General features: G+C 40.9%; 1 protein-coding gene and 1 long non-coding RNA gene across 5 annotated transcripts in view; both read left to right on the top strand.

Moving 5' to 3' along the window:
- The window catches only part of AKT3 (AKT serine/threonine kinase 3), a 154244-nt gene that overhangs the window by 8480 nt on the left and 125480 nt on the right, over nucleotides 1–20284 (top strand). For all 4 annotated transcript variants that reach the window (XM_030499899.1, XM_030499903.1, XM_030499902.1 and 1 more), the window contains exon 2: nucleotides 3683–3837. In XM_030499899.1, coding sequence (XP_030355759.1) covers nucleotides 3792–3837 — 46 coding nt within the window. In that variant the 5' untranslated portion in view covers nucleotides 3683–3791. The remainder of the gene's footprint in view (nucleotides 1–3682; nucleotides 3838–20284) is intronic.
- Nucleotides 8972–19239, top strand: LOC115613873. Its single transcript, XR_003993550.1, has 2 exons — nucleotides 8972–10770; nucleotides 15137–19239. It is a non-coding gene; the product is annotated as an uncharacterized LOC115613873 (long non-coding RNA).

Genomic DNA, 20284 nt, shown 5'->3' with positions numbered 1-20284 from the left:
TTGCTTTTCCACATCCACTGGGTCTGTGGAGGTACCTGACTGCTTTGATGAGCATGAGAGCCTCCTTTAATTTAAAAATACAAGTTGAGGAAAAGGTGTCTTCCTACTGAATGGTCCATTGCTCATTTTATAATGGTTGGTCTGACGGTTCCTGTATGGTAGCATTGTGAAGTGAGCTGGTTCTTCTCTATATTTCTGTTATTCTTAAAGTTGAAGATGAAAACCAAAAAGGGGCTAGCTAGTTTTTACCATGGCTTGGGGAAAACTGTGAGCCTTGGCAGAGGGATCTGGAACTCTGTTGTGTGTAATAGTTTCTGCTTAATCTTTGTTCAGAAAGATGCCTTTGCAGCCTCTAGAGCTGGGAACTTAGAAGTGTAATACCAGCTCTTTAGAAGTGTGCTGAATTGTTTCGTCTAACACTATAAATGTGGCTTAATAGCTTTCCAAAGAAGAAAGGAGAAGTTTTACTATTTTTTACCGGATCCAGAAAACCCCAGGTGTTTTCTTCACATGACTGGCAGTGATGAAGTAGATTTTTACACTTGTGCCATAAAGCGTATAGAGAATAGGTTCTTGTATGTATTATGCATATATATGACTGTGTGATACTGTCTGCAGAGTACACAAAATACGCTGCTGGAAAAATATCTTCAAAGTTCTGTTTGATAACAAGGGGAAAAAAAATGGGCAATCCAACCTGTTCTCCTGTTCCTGGAACATATATAAAAATAAGTCAAGTTTTTCCCTGTAGGAAGCAGCTGGAATGCAAAGTATCTTCAACTTCAGTTCTTACACGTTTTTTCCCTACTTCTGTGGGTTCATATTATAGTAATAAGGGAAACTGTAAAAATTATATACCAGCTGCTGAATCTTGAAGCACATCGGGAGAGCAGAGTTGATTGCTAACAAGTATTTAAGTTCTATGCCAGCTGTGCAGAATAAACATTTCTCTAGCTTTTCTCAAAATAGTTGAACTATAGATGAAATGCTATTTTCATGTGAGAGTTCTTGTTCTATGTATTTCAAGCAACTCCTTTACATCTATAGACAATGCTTTATCTTTAAGGAAGAAGGTTTCTGTATGACTATTTTTCCTTAAGGTCAATTTTTGTCATAATAAGAAGTAATTCTCCAAAATCTGTTCTTTTAGAGCATTGCTGAGTGGCTTTCAGGCTAAAGGAATACAGCTTTTAGAAAGCCTCAGAGGAATTTAATAAGGGATGATATTACAGATGCTTATAAATGGCTTCTTGAAAGTGTAGTGTGAACATATAACCTTTATTTTCATTAGTCTTTTAATGTTTCAATTTATCTCCTTCAGCTTCCTATATAATTCATCTTGACTTTTAATTACTCATTAAGGGAGCAATCAATGTAACCATACAACTGTTGATAATTCTAGAATTGTTCCTGGTAATACTGTGAAGCTAAACTGGAGATAATTCAGTTTTGTCACCATATTTATCTGATTTTTGTATTTTGGGAAGTTTGTTCAAAATTCAGTACAGTAGTACAAGTGATGGGTGGGCTGCAGTCCTACAGACACACACCTGAGGTTGCTGGGACACTGACATGAAAATCAGTCATAGATCAGATTTTGTAATCAGTGGGTAAATAGGGAGCTTTAAGCATAAATTCATTCATTTAAACTGGGCGTCTACTGAAATCATGGTCTTAATGATCAGTATGTGGGCAGACAAGGTTATTGCTACCAAGTACAGAAGTTCATTTCTTACAGCTTAGTCTCTACCAATAAGAATAAATTAGTGCATTTAAATTTTCCAAAAGGCTAAAACATACTGCTGCATATGCCAGCCCAAGCTAAGTACTGTGTGTTACATTGCTTCTTTTGTCTTTATAGTTGGAAATAAAAAAAGCCACCTGTGATCACTTCTGAAAGAATGCAGTGAAAGTCTTGGAGGGAAATCAAACTGAAGTCTGATATTTGGATACTGATGTGCTTACACTTCCCTCACAGAACAGCTGCCTTTAGGTCACAGCTGTCTGACCCTCACCTATAGCTTTGTAAAGATTTGTGTGTTTGTACTAAGAGCTGCAGTGATCCAGAGCGGCAAGACTGTAGCCTGCTTTCCGGCATGTGTCTTAATCTGCTGGGGTCTATTTCCATGCGCAGCTGATAGGCTTGCTTATCTCTAGTTTGAAGTGTGCAGATAAAGGTTCTGATAATGTATGACCCAGAAAATAACTCTCACACTGGTAAGGTGAAGGATGTGGAAATGCATGTTCTGGTTATTTCTGCCATTCTGACTTACATAACATGAAGTCTAAACAGCTAGTGAGATCAGTTAACAGAAATGAAGCACTCATGTCCTTCCAAAACCTTGTATCTAATGTTTTCTTTTAACTCTTATGAGAGCTTGAACAATATTTAAGTCTTGAGGCAGGGTTCAGTAACATAAACACAAGTGTCTGGTGTCCTTTTAGACCCACTAGGGTATGATGCCAATGCAAGATGCTGTGTGTCACCTGCATAGGTCTTACTGTCATACCTGCCAATGCTGTGGAGGTGTCTCGGGGACAAAGTATTCAATATTACTTAAACTTTGCAGTATTAATGAATTTAGCACTGTGGTTTTTAGTTTTACGCAGCTGAACTATTGCATGTTTTTGAAAAAATAGTTCAGTGAAGGCAGAGCTGTAAAATGGACACTCTTCATGGTTTCTGTAAAATCAGGTTGTACTGCATTTTTTGTTGCATACCACTTGAAAAAAAATACTCATACCAAGTTTTATTTTGCACAGCACAGCATCCATACAGAAGTAGCCTTCCATCTAGCTGCTGTGTGCTGCAAATACATGTTTTTTTCAAATGATAATAAGAAATAACCTGCATGTGTATAATGGTTAAATTTTTACCCTGTACTTGGTTGGATTAGAACAGTTTATTTCCCAGTTCTTTCTCCGTTCGTTCATTGCACAGATTGCTTCCAGCACAGTCCTATTTGTTTCTATTACGTTTACATTTGTTGGTCAGTCTTCTAAATTGATACGTATGTGCTGCATTCAGTAGTACTAAAATGGTGTGCGGGTTCCTGTTCTGTGCTGGCATGATGTACACACATGGTCCTGTCTGTACAGCCATAGAAGGGTGTTCCTCCACCATCAGAGAAACCCCTTTTCCTGGCTTCCCACCCTTTTCTAGATGAGTGTTACCTGAATGCACCTCTTTGTTTTGAAGGTTGGAGGGGAAAGGCAGTCTGCTGGCAAAAGGAAACCTCTCCTGCCTCTGGCTTCTCTTCTGCTACTTTTGATATGATCAGTGTAGCCATAATAGAGGAACCACTTGTCCATTGCATGGATTCTGAGAAATGTGGGAATGGTTAAAGCTCCTGTGGGTTCTGAGCTGGACTTGTGAAGGACTACCAGCACTCTTTCATTTATCAGCATCCTGTGCTGTGTGTGAGAGAATTCTGTTGTGTGTATTTTATAGAAGTGGCATATGACTTAAAATTTAACACATTCTGCTCCTTTAAGTATTACAATGTTAATGGAAAATGTGCTGCAAGACTAGAAACATGATTCTGTTATATGGTTAATTAAAAAAAGGCAGATTTTTAATATGAGCTCAGTCAGTGGAAGACATCAACAGAGACTTTTTTGTTGGCTGTCAAGTGGGAAAAACAGAAAAGACTTAAATTCTTTCTCTAATATTTCTTTCCAGGCTGACTCATCAGTAGAAATTGGGAAGAGCTGCAGAAGAGAAGCCAAACAGACAAGCTGAGAACTCAAAGAAATACTCTTTTGAGTTGGGGGTTCAGAGTGGAGCCATCATGAGCGATGTTACCATTGTGAAAGAAGGCTGGGTTCAGAAGAGGGGTAAGTTCTACCTTTTAATGGAAAGTTCTTCTGACGTACCATATGCTGTGCTCAATGGCATTCCATGGTTACGCATATGAGCATTCTTGATTTATCTTCTGTTCTGCAGCAAGCTAATCTGACCATATGGAATTAATGGCCATTAAGGCCTTGGTCTTGTTAATACTTAACCCTTAGCAGTACCCCTCTTTATAGGGGTAGCTGACAGTAAAGAGGAAGTTGAACTCATTAATTACCTTGCTGTTGCAGCTGCTGTCACCTGTGTATCAGACTAAGCTGGCTGTTGTGGCAGCTGGAAGAGGTAGCAATAGAGGTGCACAATAGAAGGTTGCCTGGAAGCTGTTGTGGATGTGATACTGTGTGAAACTTCCTAGATGCCAAAATTATACTCTGTGTCTCAGCTTGTATTGCAAATGCAAGTAGTCCCCGTAAAATCAAAGTAATACTTGCATAAAGCTCAGCATACACCTAATTACTTTGCAGACCTGGAAGCCATATAATGAGAGAATGTGTTCCTAATTACAAGCCAGTCTAAAATATGATTTTCTGTTACATTTGAATTCCTGTAAATTCTTGAGATGTCACTTTATAATGTGTTACCATGTGATTTACAAATTTGGGAAGGTTGCTGTATGTTAAGCTTTGAAAGGGAAACCTCTAGAAATATCTGGCATTTGTATCACATAATGAACTTTGGATGAAATCTTTCATGCTTCATGCTGTTCTGCTTTGGGTTGTGATTGTGCACATGCTTGTTTCCAAAAGAACGTCTCTCTTGCAGAGGGAAGGTGATCTGGATTACAGGGTGATTTATGCCATGAGCTTCTGTGATTCTAGCCCAGAAAGATTTAGACTGGAATAGTGGGAACAAAATTACCCTTTAATTTACAAAGAAATGCTTTGTTTCAACAGCAGTGCGTGGAGACAAAGATCATTATTCCAGATTGATATTAAATGTCAAAGAAGCCAAGAGGATGAGAGAAAAAGTTTATTATTCTGTTATTATTCCTGCATAAATTGTATTTCAGGATGCATTATGGGTTTTGTAGATAAAAATGGGCTAAACTCTGTGAAGCTTAAGGCCTGCTTCCGATTTTGGAGCATACATGTATAACAAATCAAATTTTACATTACAGGAACTATTTAAAATATTAAATTATTTTTCCTTCCCATCTTTTTGTTGTTTACTCAGTTCGGGTATCTGATTTTTTTTTTTTCTTAAATTATTATTTCATATAAATTTCTTTCAAATGTATTAGAATGATTAGGATGATCCAAATTAATTTTCCTGACATCAGTTCCTTTATGTAATATCACTCGTTCTTGTTACACCCTGATATCAGCTCGGTGAGTGTTGGACATGCATGTATTAATCACCGGAGTCCGGAAGAGGACAATGTACAATAAAAGTCAGTGTCTTACTGAATATTTGGGATTCTGAACTTTAAATAAAGGTTTTCCTCCATGCTTTTTTACTACGTATTAATTGAAGAAAAGTCTCGTGAGTGGACATTTTGATGTCAGTTTTGGTAGTTTTCTAAGTAAAGACATTTCATGACATGCATTTTTCCTTATTTTAATTAACTTTGAGTGAATGTATGGTTTTTTCCTTCTTGCTGTAGGTAACTGTAGGTTTAAATGGGATTTTTTTTTTCATTAGATTTAATAGTGCCCTTAATTTTCCGTGTCTGACTTATTCTGGTTGTTGGTGGATTAAAGTGTTTGTTTTGTTTGTTTCTGAAAACAAAAGGAAAAGTGCAGTATTGTTTTCCAATGTCAAGACTTTGTAAACATTTAATTCAATGGTTACACATTTCATGTAATTGCAACTTCTACCCTGACCTTGCTTGGAAGCGAGAGGATTGAAGTTGTTAAGCACTTCCCCCCCTCAACCCCCCAATTGTTGCCAAGGAAAAGTATCCAACCTTAATCTAAATTCTGAAAGTTGGAATATGCTCAGTGGACACTTCTTGTTTTGGCAGCTAAATATTCTCTCTCTGTATACAAAAGCATTGTGGGATTGGGTAAAGCTGCCCTGCTTCCACAAGTTATCATGCTATTACAGTTTTAAGGTGAATTCTCTGATCATCCCCAGTTGATACTTATTGGCTCAGTCCACAGGGTTTTGGTAGGTCCAAACCAGGTTCCTCCTGGAGGCAGCTTAGCGTGGGATTTGTTCTCCAGGCAGACACCGAGTGAACTCCAGCCTCAGTGATTAGTCCTTTGGACAGCTCTGAACCATGTGTGCAGTGCAATGTTCAATCTGAGGCTCCAGGCTGAATTTAACTTGAAATAAAACTTGTAAACCCTACATGCTGGAGACAAGGAGCCTGGGCAGCAGCTGCATTCAGTTGACTGAGATGATAGGCCATTGCAAGAGCGGGTTAAGTGAACTCAATGTAGGAATGAGAGGAAAGCACTGCAAGTTAATACTCTGATAGAGGGAGGCTGGGGAAGACAAGGTCTGTTAGGGCACAGTGATACAATTCTTAATGACTGTGAAATGCACTGAGAAAATGTTTGCTTTATTACCCCTAGTGCTGTATCCATGTCAGTAAGAGAGGGCTGAGGGCTATGTGTGAGCTTTTAACTCTGTTATTGAACACTGAAGAACTGATGTGATGCTACACTGTTGGCTTCAATGCTCTGTTTTTCTGTGTGCTTAAATGATGAACTTATTAAAGTATTATTTTAAAATAGGCCAGCACTCAAAGTTAAGAAATGGCAGAATTAAGTTTATTTAATTAAGAATGATCATGCTTGGGCTTCAAATAGACTTTAGGAGAAGTTTCAGTGTGGTGAGACTAGATGATACCGAGGAAAAATGAGCTGTTATATGTGAATGATCAAACAGGCAGAGATGACAGGCAGAAAGGTGAGAACTTTGGATAATAGAAAACACAACCCGAGAGGAAGCAAAGCTGAGAAGCTCAGTTAACCTCAGGTGCAGTCAAGTCCCACCTTGCAGGTGAAAGGAGACCCTGAAGCAGTGGCTGGGCTTGCCTGAGCAAGTAATGCAGTCCAGTGAGAGCAGATTCAGAGAATGAAATAACTGGTGAAGACCTGATACCTATCTATGCTCAGGATGTTTGCGAAGTGAAGTGGGTGTTACGTTGGACTGGCTGCTCTTTGCTCCTGTGCCCTTTGGCAGTGCTTCTGGAGTACATCTTGCATTTTTCAGTTTCATCTGAAAGGAACCAGGTTCGTGCAGTGTGGGACTCCTTCACTGGGGGCAGCAAATGGAAATGCATTAACTAGGATGATAGGAAGATTGGTTGCAAAAGTGCTCTCCTTATCTGAACTAAAGTACTAATGCAGATGCGCTCTGTGAGACATCGGAACTTGTACAGGTGGAGAGCCAGTGGAGCAGTCAGAGCAAGGTTTCTGCTCAGGCTGCTCAGACAGGAGAGGAGTGGGAATGTATTGTATGGATGGTTTTATGGTTGGTTGTGACTTACTGTCTCACATCTAGTGGTAAGAACCAAGCATCTCATGGCCTTGAGTCCCTGTGCTGCTGCAAAGATACTCGTGCAGTTCACTGGCTGAGTGTTTTGTGTCAGAGAGGATAGTAATTTTTCCTTCTTCTTTCTGTTTTCCAGTTATTCCTGTAGCCACATTAGGAGAGAGATGTGTTGTCTTTCTTTGTGAGTTTCCTTTCTAGATGACACCAGTGTTTCTCATTCTAATGCATACACGTGAAAGGGAAGTGATCTTGGCTAAACATCTGAAATACACTGATCTGAACCTTGCTGCTGATATGCAGAAGTTAAAGCACATATTTGACACTTATGCATTTAGTGTAAGGACTCTGCAGTAATTGCTGAAATGACTTTTACATTTTAGATTTGCTTATAAGCGTGATGTTTTGCAGAGTGTTGTTTAAATTGTAAGAGTATTTTTAATTTTACTTAATGTGTTTTTACTAAACTGTGTTTTACTGAGGGGGGATATGTTTTTAATTTATCAGTTTGGAAACAGCTGTTTTTTAAAATGGATGAACGTATTTAGTATGATTAGATCTATATCATTACAGAAGTGGGTTTTATGCATATAATTCAGGTGGTATTTTTTTTCTTTAAAACTAAAGTTTCCCGAGTGGTAGAGTTGACCTTGTCTGTGGTCTATAATAGTCACAACAATTAGATTTAAGAATCAGTAATAACTATGCTTAATTGCAACCTAATTTCTTTATATATAACCTGTGCACAAGATTTCAATTAGTTTAAACATATGAAAAGCTTTAAGAATCTTTGTTACCATGTTATTAAAGGATCATTTGGGACCAAGGAAAAATTGACACAGATGGTAACTTTTTAAAGGACCCAGTTTTAAATTTGTCATGTCAACTAACTTTTTCTTTAATTGAATGAGTATTTTATTTTATTTTATTTTATTTTTTAATCTGGGAGAACATACCTAATGTGTACTGCATAGCAAGATGGCTAAATCATTGTTTAAAGACAAAGCAAAATGTTGTCCGTTTAAGTCAATCCTTCTGTCCTCGTGCTTCAGTTACTGTACCTCTGTTTGGGCTTCTGCATTTTAGTATGTTGCATTAGATGATGCTGTTTGTTATGGCAATCTTTACATGTCTTACATGGTATATTTTTACCCAAATTATATTGAATAAGCAGTGTATCTGACTTGCTTATGTAGGTGACTTTAATATAATCTCACAATTTTTCCTGTCCTCATTTTCTCACAATGCTGACTTGAAGTACAGAAGTACTACTATACTAATTTTATACAGAGGGAACTGAAGTAGAAAATTGCTCTGGCTTAACCATGGTAACTTAAGAAGTTTGATGTAATGAAATAGTGCTAAAAAACAGATGTCATGAAGCTTTCCTGTAATGAGATTGTCCTCTACACAGTGTATCACTGAACTGCTGTAATACCACTTTTTCACTCAATGTTTTTCCTTTTTTTTTTTTAACTTTTTCTAAATACAGCCTTTTGTAATTTCTTAGTATCCAGAATTAAATTACCTGAAGTAGTGTTAGTATTTCTAAACTCATAGAGTTTATAGAATGTGTCTGATTTACTGTGATGAGTAAGTCACTCAGCAGCTTGCTGGTCTGTTTTCATTTTTGCGATTCAGGACATGATGCAGATATGGGATTTTAACAAATAACTGCATGGAAAATATTTATTGTTGTTGTATCTACTATCAATAATAATAAATAGTGTAGTGGAATGTATCTGTTGTTCCAAGTAGCAATACAATTGTTGTTTAAAACACAAATTATTTACAGTCTTAGGGTAACATATCTTTCCCCCTCTCCCCTCACCCCCCATCCAGAAAAAGAACCAAGTAAGAACCAAGCATTTAATGGTTTTACAGTTGAACCAAGACCAAACAGATGTTAATTTTGGAAATGCACACTGGAGATTTAGTTCACTTGTTTGGGGTTTTTTTTTTCTTTTCTTTTTTTGGTGGGGACAAGAATACCTTTATTGAAAAATTAATCTCAGAAGTTATGGAACTAATTGAGTGTTATTCACAACCTGTCAGAAATCTTGTTTGCAGATTGTCTGAATTATTTGAGTAGTTTAACACACCTCAAACAAAGACAAATTTAAATAGACTATCTTGGAACATCTGCTACATAAAGTAGAAGAAATGTAAACTATTTTTTTCTAATTGTCTTGGCAAATAGTAGTTTAAGGTAAAGTTTTCATTGATGAAACACTTGAAACTAAATAAACCTTTCTTATTATAATCTTTCTACTCTAATTCTATCTAATAGGAAATGTGAATTACCATTAAGTTCCAATAAAATATGTGAATTTAAAAGAGGCAGCTCCATGAGGACCAAAGAGAGAAAAAATGACAGTGCAAGCTCTCTAATATCTAAAGAGAATCCCTGTTTAATATCATTCTCTCAGTGGCTCATAAGGCATGTTTCTGGTGCTTATCACCTTGGGCTTTGGTCTTTCAGGTGTCCTGAGTTTTGTGGTAGAAAAGTGCTTTTACTGTTCCTGACAACAAGTTGTTTGTTACACAGGAGAACACCTAGGCAATGGGGTTTTTTGAGTATTCTGGACACTGATGTTACATATTCTTGTATCTCTGTTCCATTTCCTATGTAATGAATGCTGCCTTATTGCTCAGGTTCTGAAGGGTTTCCCCATTCATGCCGGTTTCTTATTCATACCACTTTGTTACCCATAAGGGCAATACTTCTAAAGAAGCATGGTTACCATTCTCTGTTGCAGGGATTAGGGAAGCAAGGTGTTAACAATTCACTCTCCTTTTCCCGCTCGTAATCCTTATGGCCTGGCAGATGTAATTTTTTTTGACATACTGCATGACCAGCAGATGCCAAAAGTTTGCTGTTGGGGAAGACTTTGAGGAACTGTTTCCCAAGTACATGTTTTCTATTGAATAAAACTCATGCTTTTTAATTTATTTAAAGCTTAAATAGTCGCACTGTAATACCTTTGGCATACTGCAGTCCATTGATTAAACTCAAATTCATTTGTGCTTATGTCACTTTCACGTTGAAGATGATATTATTTTAAAGATAACTTGCTTGCAGTACCAGGGCTTTTGATATCTCATTAAAAAAATCGTCTTCCCTCCATATACCTTCATACCAGTTCAGCAAATCTCCCAAGTCTTTGTGCTTTATTTTTTTTCAAAGGCAAACCATGTACCTGTTCTTACCTCTGCTAGGTCAATCAGTTTATGCCTCTGTGGGACCCACTTTTTATACAACTCCTGCTGTAATCTTCAAAAACATTATTAAGGTCAACAGCTGTAACTTGAAACTAGGTCCTGAAGGAGTTTCAGGACTGGACTGAGAAGTCAAAGTTTTAGGGCACAAATATCAAAGAGGCAATTAAAACTGCAAATTGAGATATCAAAAAATAAGCTTTAGGAAGAGATCAGGCTAATGGTGGTTTAGGGAATGGGTAGAAGGATAGAAGGTGTTGAATTGCCGAGGTGAGTATCTCCAGAGAGGACGCCTTTAACACCGGAGCGGGGGGAAGCACAGCGTCCCGGAGCCTCAGTTCGGAGCGGCAAGAGCGACCGAGGGAGCCTCAAGCCCTCGACAGGACTTGCCCAGGAGCCGGCAGCTCAGCTGACGCGAGCAGCTGACTCACAGGGGGCGGCGCCAGGAGTGACGGCACCAGCCCTCAGTGGGTAAAACCCATCCCAGGGAGCGCGAGCGACCAGGGCGTGGCGCGGCAGTTTGCGCGGGCAGCGAGCGGGATGGTGAGCACTCGCCTCAGGAGCAGGGCCCGCTCTGGGAGCTCTGCCCCGGCGGTGGCCAGCGTAGGCACCCAGACAGAGCCGATGAGAGGGGAGGCTGCACCGCAGACCTCGGAGTGTAGAAAGTGCCTCGACTGGTCTCGTGAGGCGGGGGTGCACGATGGACAGGGCTGCACTCGGTGCGCCCTGGTGGAGGTCCTCCTGCAGCAGGTGGCTGAGCTGCGGGAGGGTGTTGGAGAGCTAAAAGATGCCAGGGAAGCTGAGAGGAAGCTGGGCTGCTTGCTCCAGGCCCAAACTGTACAGGGGCCGCAAACGTCCGGCATTGCTCATATAGGAAAGAAGGAGGGCAGCAACCCAGGAAGCTGGGAATTAGTTACGAGAAAAACTAACAAAAAAAGGAGGAAGAGGACAATTAATGACAAGGGGCTTCCTCCTAAATCTGATGTCCCCACCCAGAACCGCTTCGCGGTTCTGCAGGTGGCTAATGAGAAAGCACCCACCACACCTAATGAGCACCCTGCTGATGCACCAGTAAAGAGGATCACTACTGGTGCCTCCAGGAAAAAGAGGAGGGTCATAGTAGTAGGGGACTCTACTTTGAAAGGCACAGAGGCGCTCATCTGCCGGCCTGATCCAGTCTCGAGGGAGGTGTGTTGCCTGCCGGGGGCTCGGATCAGGGATGTTGCTGAGAGGCTGCCTGCTCTAGCAAGTCCTGCTGACTATTACCCCCTCCTAGTGGTCCATGTGGGTGCTAGAGATATAGATAGCAGTAGCCTGTATAACATTAAGAAGGACTACAGAGCCCTGGGAGAGGTGGTTAGGGGCTCTGGAGCTCAGATAGTTTTTTCATCGATTCTCCAGGGCAAAGGGGAGGACCTTAAAAAAGCTAGGCGTGTCTGGCAGGTTAATAAATGGTTAGAATGCTGGTGCCATAGTCAGGGGTTTGGCTATTTAGAACGTGGGGCTCCATTTGGGAGGCCAGATCTACTGGAGGCTGGTGGAGCTGGTCTGACAAAGAAGGGGAAGAGCTGTTTTGGTAGGAGGCTTGCCAGGCTGGTCAGGAAAGCTTTAAACTAGATGTGTTGGGGGAGGGGAGCATTGATCCATCCCAACATTCCTGGACAGTTTCCAGCACCTGTAATAAGTGCTTGGAGCGATGTAGAGATGTTCCAGCTGCCCCAGCCATTGAGTCGGCTTCATTTGGAGCTCGGCTAAGGTGCCTCTATACAAATGCCCGTAGTATGGGGAACAAGCAAGAGGAATTAGAGATGTGTGCAAGGCTACGGGAATATGATGTCATTGGTATCACAGAAACATGGTGGGATGGCTCCTATGACTGGAGTGTCGGAATGGAAGGTTACAGGCTGTTTAGAAAAGATAGGCCAGGCAGACGGGGAGGGGGTGTTGCTATCTATGTCAGTGATAGGCTAGAGAGTATGGAACTCTGTCTGGGGATGGGTGATGAGGTAACAGAGTGTTTGTGGGTCAGGATCAAAGGGAAAACAGCAACGGGGGACATTACGGTGGGGATCTGTTACAGGCTGCCTGATCAAGAGGACTCTGTGGTTGAAGCGCTCTACAGACAGATAGGAGCAGCCTCACGCTCGCAGGCCCTGGTCCTCATGGGGGACTTCAACCATCCTGACATCTGTTGGAGGGACGGTACGGCCCGGCACAAGCAATCCAGGAGGTTCCTCGATTGTGTGGAAGACAACTTCCTCTTTCAAGCAGTAGAGGAGCTGACGAGGAGAGGTGCCATGCTGGACCTTGAGCTCACCAACAGGGAGGGACTGGTTGGAAATGTAACGCTCCAGGGCAGCCTTGGCTCTAGTGATCACGAGATGGTTGAGTTTGAGATCCTCAGGACGGTGAGAAGAGCGTGCAGCAAGCTCACTGCCCTGGACTTCAAGAAAGCAGACTTTGGCCTCTTCAGGAACCTTCTTCGTAAGGTTTCATGGGATACAGTCCTAGAGGGCAGGGGGGCCCAAGACTGCTGGTCGGTATTCAATGATCACCTGCTACGTGCTCAAGAGTGTTGCATCCCGACTAGAAGAAAGTGCAGCAGGAGGGCCAGGAGACCTCCATGGATGGACAAGGAGCTGCTGAGGAAACTTAGAGGGAAAAAAGAAGCTTATAGAAGGTGGAAGCGAGGTCAGGCGGCCTGGGAAGAATATAGGAGCATTGCCCGGGAAGCTAGGGACCAGGTTAGGAAAGCTAAGGCCCAGCTAGAATGAAGTTTGGCAAGGGATGTAAAAGATAACAGGAAAGGATTCTATAGATACGTAGCAAATAAAAGACAGACTAGGGACAATGTGGGCCCTCTACAGAAGCTATCAGGACAACTGGCTACCATGGATTTGGAGAAGGCTGAGGTTCTTAATGACTTCTTTGCCTCAGTCTTCACCAGCAAATGCTCTGACCACACAACCCAAGTCTTGGAAAGCAAATGCAGGGACTGTGAGAACGAAGACCTTAGGCCCACTGTAGGAGAGGATCAGGTTCGAGACCATCTTAAGAACCTGAATGTGCACAAGTCCATGGGACCTGATGAAATCCATCCACGGGTCCTGAAGGAGCTGGCGAATGAAGTTGCTAAGCCACTGTCCATCATATTCAAAAAATCCTGACAGTCAGGTGAAGTTCCCGATGACTGGAAGAAGGGCAATATAACCCCCATTTTCAAGAAGGGGAAGGTGGAAGACCCAGGGAACTACAGACCAGTCAGTCTCACCTCTGTGCCTGGCAAAATCTTGGAACAGTTTCTCCTGGAAAACATGCTAAGGCACATGAAAAACAACGAGGTGGTTGGTGACAGCCAACATGGCTTCACTAAGGGGAAATCCTGCCTGACCAATTTGGTGGCCTTCTATGATGGAGCCACGGAACTGATGGACAGCGGCAGAGCGGTTGATGTCATCTACCTGGACTTGTGCAAAGCATTCGACACTGTCCCACATGACATCCTTGTCTCTAAATTGGAGAGACATCAATTTGATAGATGGACCACTCGGTGGATAAAAAACTGGCTCGATGGCCGCACGCAAAGAGTTGTGGTAAATGGCTCGATGTCCAGTTGGAAACCTGTAACGAGTGGTGTCCCTCAGAGATCGGTGTTGGGACCGGTCCTGTTCAACATCTTTGTCGGCGACATGGACAGTGGGATTGAGTGCACCCTCAGCAAGTTTGCCGACGACACCAAGCTGTGTGGTTTGGTTGATACGCTGGAGGGAAGGGATGCCATCCAGAGGGACCTTGACACGCTTGTGAGGTGGGCCAATGCCAACCTTATGAAGTTTAACCAAGCCAAGTGCAAGGTCCTACACCTGGGTCAGGGCAATCCCAGGCACTGCTACAGGCTGGGCAGAGAAGAGATTCAGAGCAGCCCTGCAGAAAAGGACTTGGGGGTGTTGGTTGACGAGAAGCTTAACATGAGCCAGCAGTGTGCGCTTGCAGCCCAGAAAGCCAACCGTATCCTGGGCTGCATCAAAAGAAGCGTGACCAGCAGGTCGAAGGAGGTGATCCTGCCCCTCTACTCTGCTCTTGTGAGACCCCACTTGGAGTACTGTGTACAGTTCTGGTGTCCTCAACATAAAAAGGACATGGAGCTGTTGGAGTGAGTCCAGAGGAGGGCCACGAGGATGATAAGAGGGCTGGAGCACCTCCCGTATGAAGACAGGCTGAGAGAGTTGGGGCTGTTCAGCCTGGAGAAGAGAAGGCTGCGTGGTGACCTCATAGCAGCCTTCCAGTATCTGAAGGGGGTCTAGAAGGATGCTGGGGAGGGACTCTTCCTTAGGGACTGTAGTGGTAGGACAAGGGGTAATGGGTGCAAACTTAAACAGGGGAAGTTTAGATTAGATATAAGGAGGAAGTTCTTTACAGTGAGGGTGGTGAGGCACTGGAATGGGTTGCCCAGGGAGGTTGTGGATGCTCCATCCCTGGCGGTGTTCAAGGCCAGGTTGGACAGAGCCTTGAGCCACGTGGTTTAGGGCAAGGTGTCCCTGCCCATGGCAGGGGGGTTGGAACTAGATGATCTTAAGGTCCTTTCCAACCCTTACGATTCTATGATTCTATGATTCTAAGGTGGAGGAAAAAGGAAGAAGGCTTTGTAACCACTCAAGTGCTGTCTTGGTTGCCTTCTGTTTTCTTGGAGGAACTGTTAACCCTTCATGAGCAGCTCTGCAATCTATTGACAAAATGAGAGCTGTTCTCCCACCAAAACACGGAAAGAAGATGGTGGTAGGAGTTGGGATTTGTTCAACCTTCAACTTGCTGCAAGCAGTTTGATCTTTCCTAGATCACAGATAAAACAGTATTGCTCAGTTCCAGCAACACAGACCTTGACCTGTGCTGGGAGGGTTTCTTAGGTTTCCATTAGCACGTAATGTAACACAGTCAGAGCAAATCTGTTGAGAGGTGCTTAGGTTTTGATGTCTGTACTATCTGTGCATGTTTTTAGAGCTTTGCTTTGGACACGCTGTCGTGTCTGTTTCTATGGACAGAGAGCCTCTTGGCAGTGGGAATGAATGAGGTGCAGTCACAGTGTAAGCCAAAGCTTGTAATAGTTGATATTTGAGATATACTTCAGATGGATATTCTTAATCTGTAATGTAGATGTACCTCTCATTTTTTCCAGTCCTCTTCAGTACCGTCTCTATGTCCTAGCTAGCCTGTGTTATTATTGATTACTTGTCTTGCAAATCAGGGCAGTGTTGGCTTACTTTTATAAATCTAAGTACATTTCTTTGTAATCAGATCGTTGCAACTGACCTCTTGGTTACAACGAGTTCTGAATTTATAGTTTGCTTTCTTATAGAGTGCTTTCTTAAAATTGATAGGAAGATAGGAAATGAGTGTGTCAGATGCCAGTATACTGATAAAAAAACACATTTTTTCAAGATAGATTCAGAAGTTCACTTTCAAAATGTTGTCTGTCTTGCCTTTGGAGGTAGTCTTCCCAAAAATAGTTAATTTCAATATGGTAGCATATTATACCATGTAAAATTAGAAAGTTCCCAGCTTCATTAGTTGTCCCCATTTTTGCACTGAAATTCCAAACTGCGTAATCCTCAGTTATTCACATTTGAACAGTTGAACTGTGAAAATTTTACTTGGGATAGCTTCCAGCTAGTCTTTTATCAACATTGTCATGCTAAGAAAGTTACTGAAACCAGAACAGTCTTCACAGGTTGCTGCTAACTAGGCCTAGATAACGAGAACCATACCACCATAGAGAGATCCGATTGCTACTTTGTACAAGGGCTATGTGGTTTTGGTTGTGATAAACTCACAGGCAGCTATGTAATAAAGACAGACATGTAAGATGATAAATTATGTAAAGAATTGGGCCAAAAGTATCTTAAATTTGGCAGTCAGTAGTGTGGATTTTAACTTGAATTTGTCTAAGTCACAGTTTCTCTCAGGTGAGATGGAAATAGTGTGCTACTTCACCTCAGAAGCTTCCTGAATGTTTGTTCATCCTCGTGAAACTTCTGAAAGCCTTACATTTCAATATTCATGCTTTTTAAAATGCAGTTGTTTATATAGGAAGCTGAATGAGTCTCATGGCAGTTGAAGTTCAGCCTGATGGAGATCTTTTGGGTTTTGATTATCTTCCTGACATGCTGCAGAGGAAGAGGGGAAATCTGTTAGAGTGCACAAAGGGAGGAGTTGTTAATAAGATGCAAAAACCCATTTGTCCTTTATCAGTTCTTAAAGTTAGGTTTTTTTTGCTACATGTCTTCCAGAGAGACTGGAGGAAACACCTGAACAGCGATCACTGGGAGAGTAATCCATAGGAACATGACAACATCTCTACTTCCACTTATACTCTTTGACCTAATGAAACCGTGCAGATGAATAAGTGGTATACCTTTTACACATATGAAAAGACTTACAAAATAGCGTGCTTTCATACAACATTGATTGCTTTACTTTAAAGCTAGTATTCACTCACTTTGTTTTGAACTGTGCTGGCTTTTGTAATACCGTGCCAGTTTATGTATGCTGACTAATACATTGGAAACTTTTCTGAACAAGTTTATTCTTATCTTAAGGAACAGCGGCAACTACTGTATTTTAATTAGGAGCTTGTGAACTTGCCCCCGATACATGCAGTTCCATGTTTACTTGAAACTTGTGTTAAGTGGAAGCTGTTGCTGAAATGCAGGAAGTGTCATGTCCTCTTCTTGCTTGGTTGTGTTGGCACTTGTGCTTGTAATGGTGACATGGTGAATCATAGCAGGAAATTTATTTGGCAGAAAATGAATCTATTTTTATTTTCCTAGCTAACTTTCAGATGGATCATTTCCCTGACCTGACTCACGGTGTAGCTGCACAAACAGTAGTGCCGGCACACACCGGGATGCATGAGCAGCAGCATGGAGGGGCAGGATAGCTTCCTCCTAGAGGCAGCCCCCACCTTTGCAAGACTAAATCAGTTATAGAATTGCACCTAAAACTTAATTTAACACTACAACCAGACTGCAGCACAACTAGTTTATATTTCAGGATGGTTTTCTTTGAAGGTTATGTTCAGAAAAGGGCCACTGATTTACTCTCTGTGCTAGTGCTAAATGTGATTGAATTAAAAAATACCACCAGGAGGTTAGCTAGTTCCTATTCCTGTGTGTTTATAGTTTTTAAACAAACATTAATTTTTTAACACAATAGTGACTTGGCTAATGTCTGAAACATTAAGTGGTTCTTTAATCCAAATCATACAGTAGCTTTGTAATCCTCTTAGGTTTAGACTTTGAAAGCTGTTTAAAAAGAGTATTTTAACAAAAAAAAAAAAGGACCCCACCCAAAGCTTATGGTACACTCTGAGGCTAGTGAGTTGCTGGCTTCTGGGTATTACTGAAGATCAAATTTATACTTAGTGCTCTCAGAGTTGAGAATATACATGCGGTGTTGGTGGACAATCACTGAAACTTCAGATGATATTAATTTTTAAGCCTCTTGAGTTTTCCGTAGAGCTTCTACTATATTTGATAGAATTCCTGTAAGGGTAGATTTTGGCTGAAATTCATTCTTTGAAAGCCTGCTTCTGGATTTGTTTGGTTATATACCAAAATTTGGAGAATGATCAAGCTCGTTATGATTTCAACTTGCACGATGAATATTTGAAATGAATTTTTGTTGTAAACATTTGTATTTGGGATCCCTTGGGATGGTTTTCAATCACAGCCAAGATCTTGCACATTTAATTTACACCATGTGCATAGGATTTTATGTGGAACTGCTGTTGGCACAAAGAGGCTTATGTAGGCTGATGAACTTCTCCCTCACTTGATCCAACCATCCTTGCTCCAAAGGAGACAGGGTATTGCTGTTACGTGCAGCAGTGTGGGCAACCATGCTAATACCAGACCAGATAGATAAATTGCATGGTGAATGAGTGTCATGTTCTTCAGGCACATACAAACACCTTGTAGTTTCCCGTTTGCCACAACCACAGTGCTAGCTCTCTTTTCTAGTAAAAATAACAAACAGACAAACAAAAAGCCACAAAACCAAACCAAAGAAATCCAGCTTTTCTTGGGAATCCTTTCTAACACTTTTCTACAGCAACCTCTCCAAGAAGATACCTGTAGATATTTTTTAGTCTACCAAGAGAGAGTTAGGGAAGCAGTTATGGTCAAGGTGCATTATTTGTGGTATATAATAGCTGTGTAATACATACTTACGTAAAAGCTCAAGTGACGTATTTTTTTTGTGCCAGCCTTCCAAGTATCAGTATAGTCATTAATAGATAATGCTACAAATGTTTAGTGTACTGGTAATGAGAGATTAAATAATCTGCTGTAGATAGGCAAATAATAATAGACATTAACTTTAATAATAAAAGCTTGACCTACTCAAACAAGGTTGCATTCTAAAAAATTCTAATATTAATAGATATTTTGGGTGTTTTTGAGGAACATATTTCAATAATGAGACTTAGTCTTACCTAAGAACATAAAATATGAATTTGTGTTGGTTTCTTGTGATGAATTTTCCTGTAAAAGAGGTAACAAGTTACTACTCCAAAACTGGGTAAAATAGAGGGGAGAAAAAAAGGTCTTTTTATTGAGAGGCAACATGAGTGCCAAAGCATTATGATCTGGCTGCCCATAGTGTGTCTGACCTTTCTTTACAAAAGGAAAATATCTCTCTAATAAAGTGGATAGAAAGTTGCAGGTCTTCATACTCAGTGAAATCATTGTCACTGGTAAATTGCCTGATAATAGGTGTTTGTATTTTTTGCAGTAAATATGATCCTGCATGAGAGCTTTGGCATATTAATAGCCTTTCCTTTCTTGCAATCCACTTTATTCCCTAAAAGCCATCTGTGGCTGGTAGATCTTGATGTCAGTATGTTTGTAGCTGTAGTGCGGAGGAAAATTTTATACTGATTAGATGCACAGTTTATAAAAAGGGTGGCTTACCGCAATCTCTGTCTTTTGCCAATCAGCATATTTAAAAATGCTCCAAATATCTTGTCATCTTTGGAGTTCCTTGAAAATATGTTTGTATTTCTTCACTTGCAGTGTGCATATTTTATTTTTTAATACATAAAGCAAGAAATGAATCCATTCATTAACATTTTAATCTTTCCTCAGAGTAGATAAATATTAACAATTACTCTCTACCAAGAAATTCAATGCATCATGATTTAACTAATGTTTCAAGAACACATTATTAAATGTTGTTTAGAACATGGTGTATAGGAAGAGAATGGTGTTTAAAAATGCACTATCTTAAATGCAAATGCTTTTAGTGTACATAAAGCATTACAGAGGCTTAAGATTGGAAAGATAGGACTCAACAAAGCATGTGAAGATAGCAGTTTCCTTAAGTCCTCATCGTGAGAAAGAGGGAGATATTTTTTTCCATTTTAACTGCATTGATGTGCCTTTTTACCTCTGGAATGGTGTGAGCTGCTGTGGAGGCTGGGATATGGACCAGGTACCAAGCGCAGTAAAGATCAGAACTTTCTCAGAGTCTGTTGTGAGGATAGTCTCCAAGGAAGAATAGCCTTTAAAATGCTGTGCTGAAGAGCACTTTTTTTTCTCAAAGAGAAACATGCAGTGATAGTTTCAGCTTCTACTGTAGTTAGAGATTCTTTTCCTGGTTTGAAAGTATAAAAATGGAAGAATTTGACTGCTTTGCAGATATTTTCCTTTTGGTTCGTACTGTAACTGCTGTTGGTTACTTCCTGGCCTAAAAGTCTGTCATTAGTTTTGCTAC

The sequence above is a fragment of the Strigops habroptila genome, chromosome 10, assembly GCF_004027225.2.
Source record: "Strigops habroptila isolate Jane chromosome 10, bStrHab1.2.pri, whole genome shotgun sequence".
In the NCBI taxonomy this organism is placed as follows: Eukaryota; Metazoa; Chordata; class Aves; order Psittaciformes; family Psittacidae; genus Strigops; species Strigops habroptila.
This window is presented reverse-complemented; position numbering and strand designations above follow the sequence as displayed.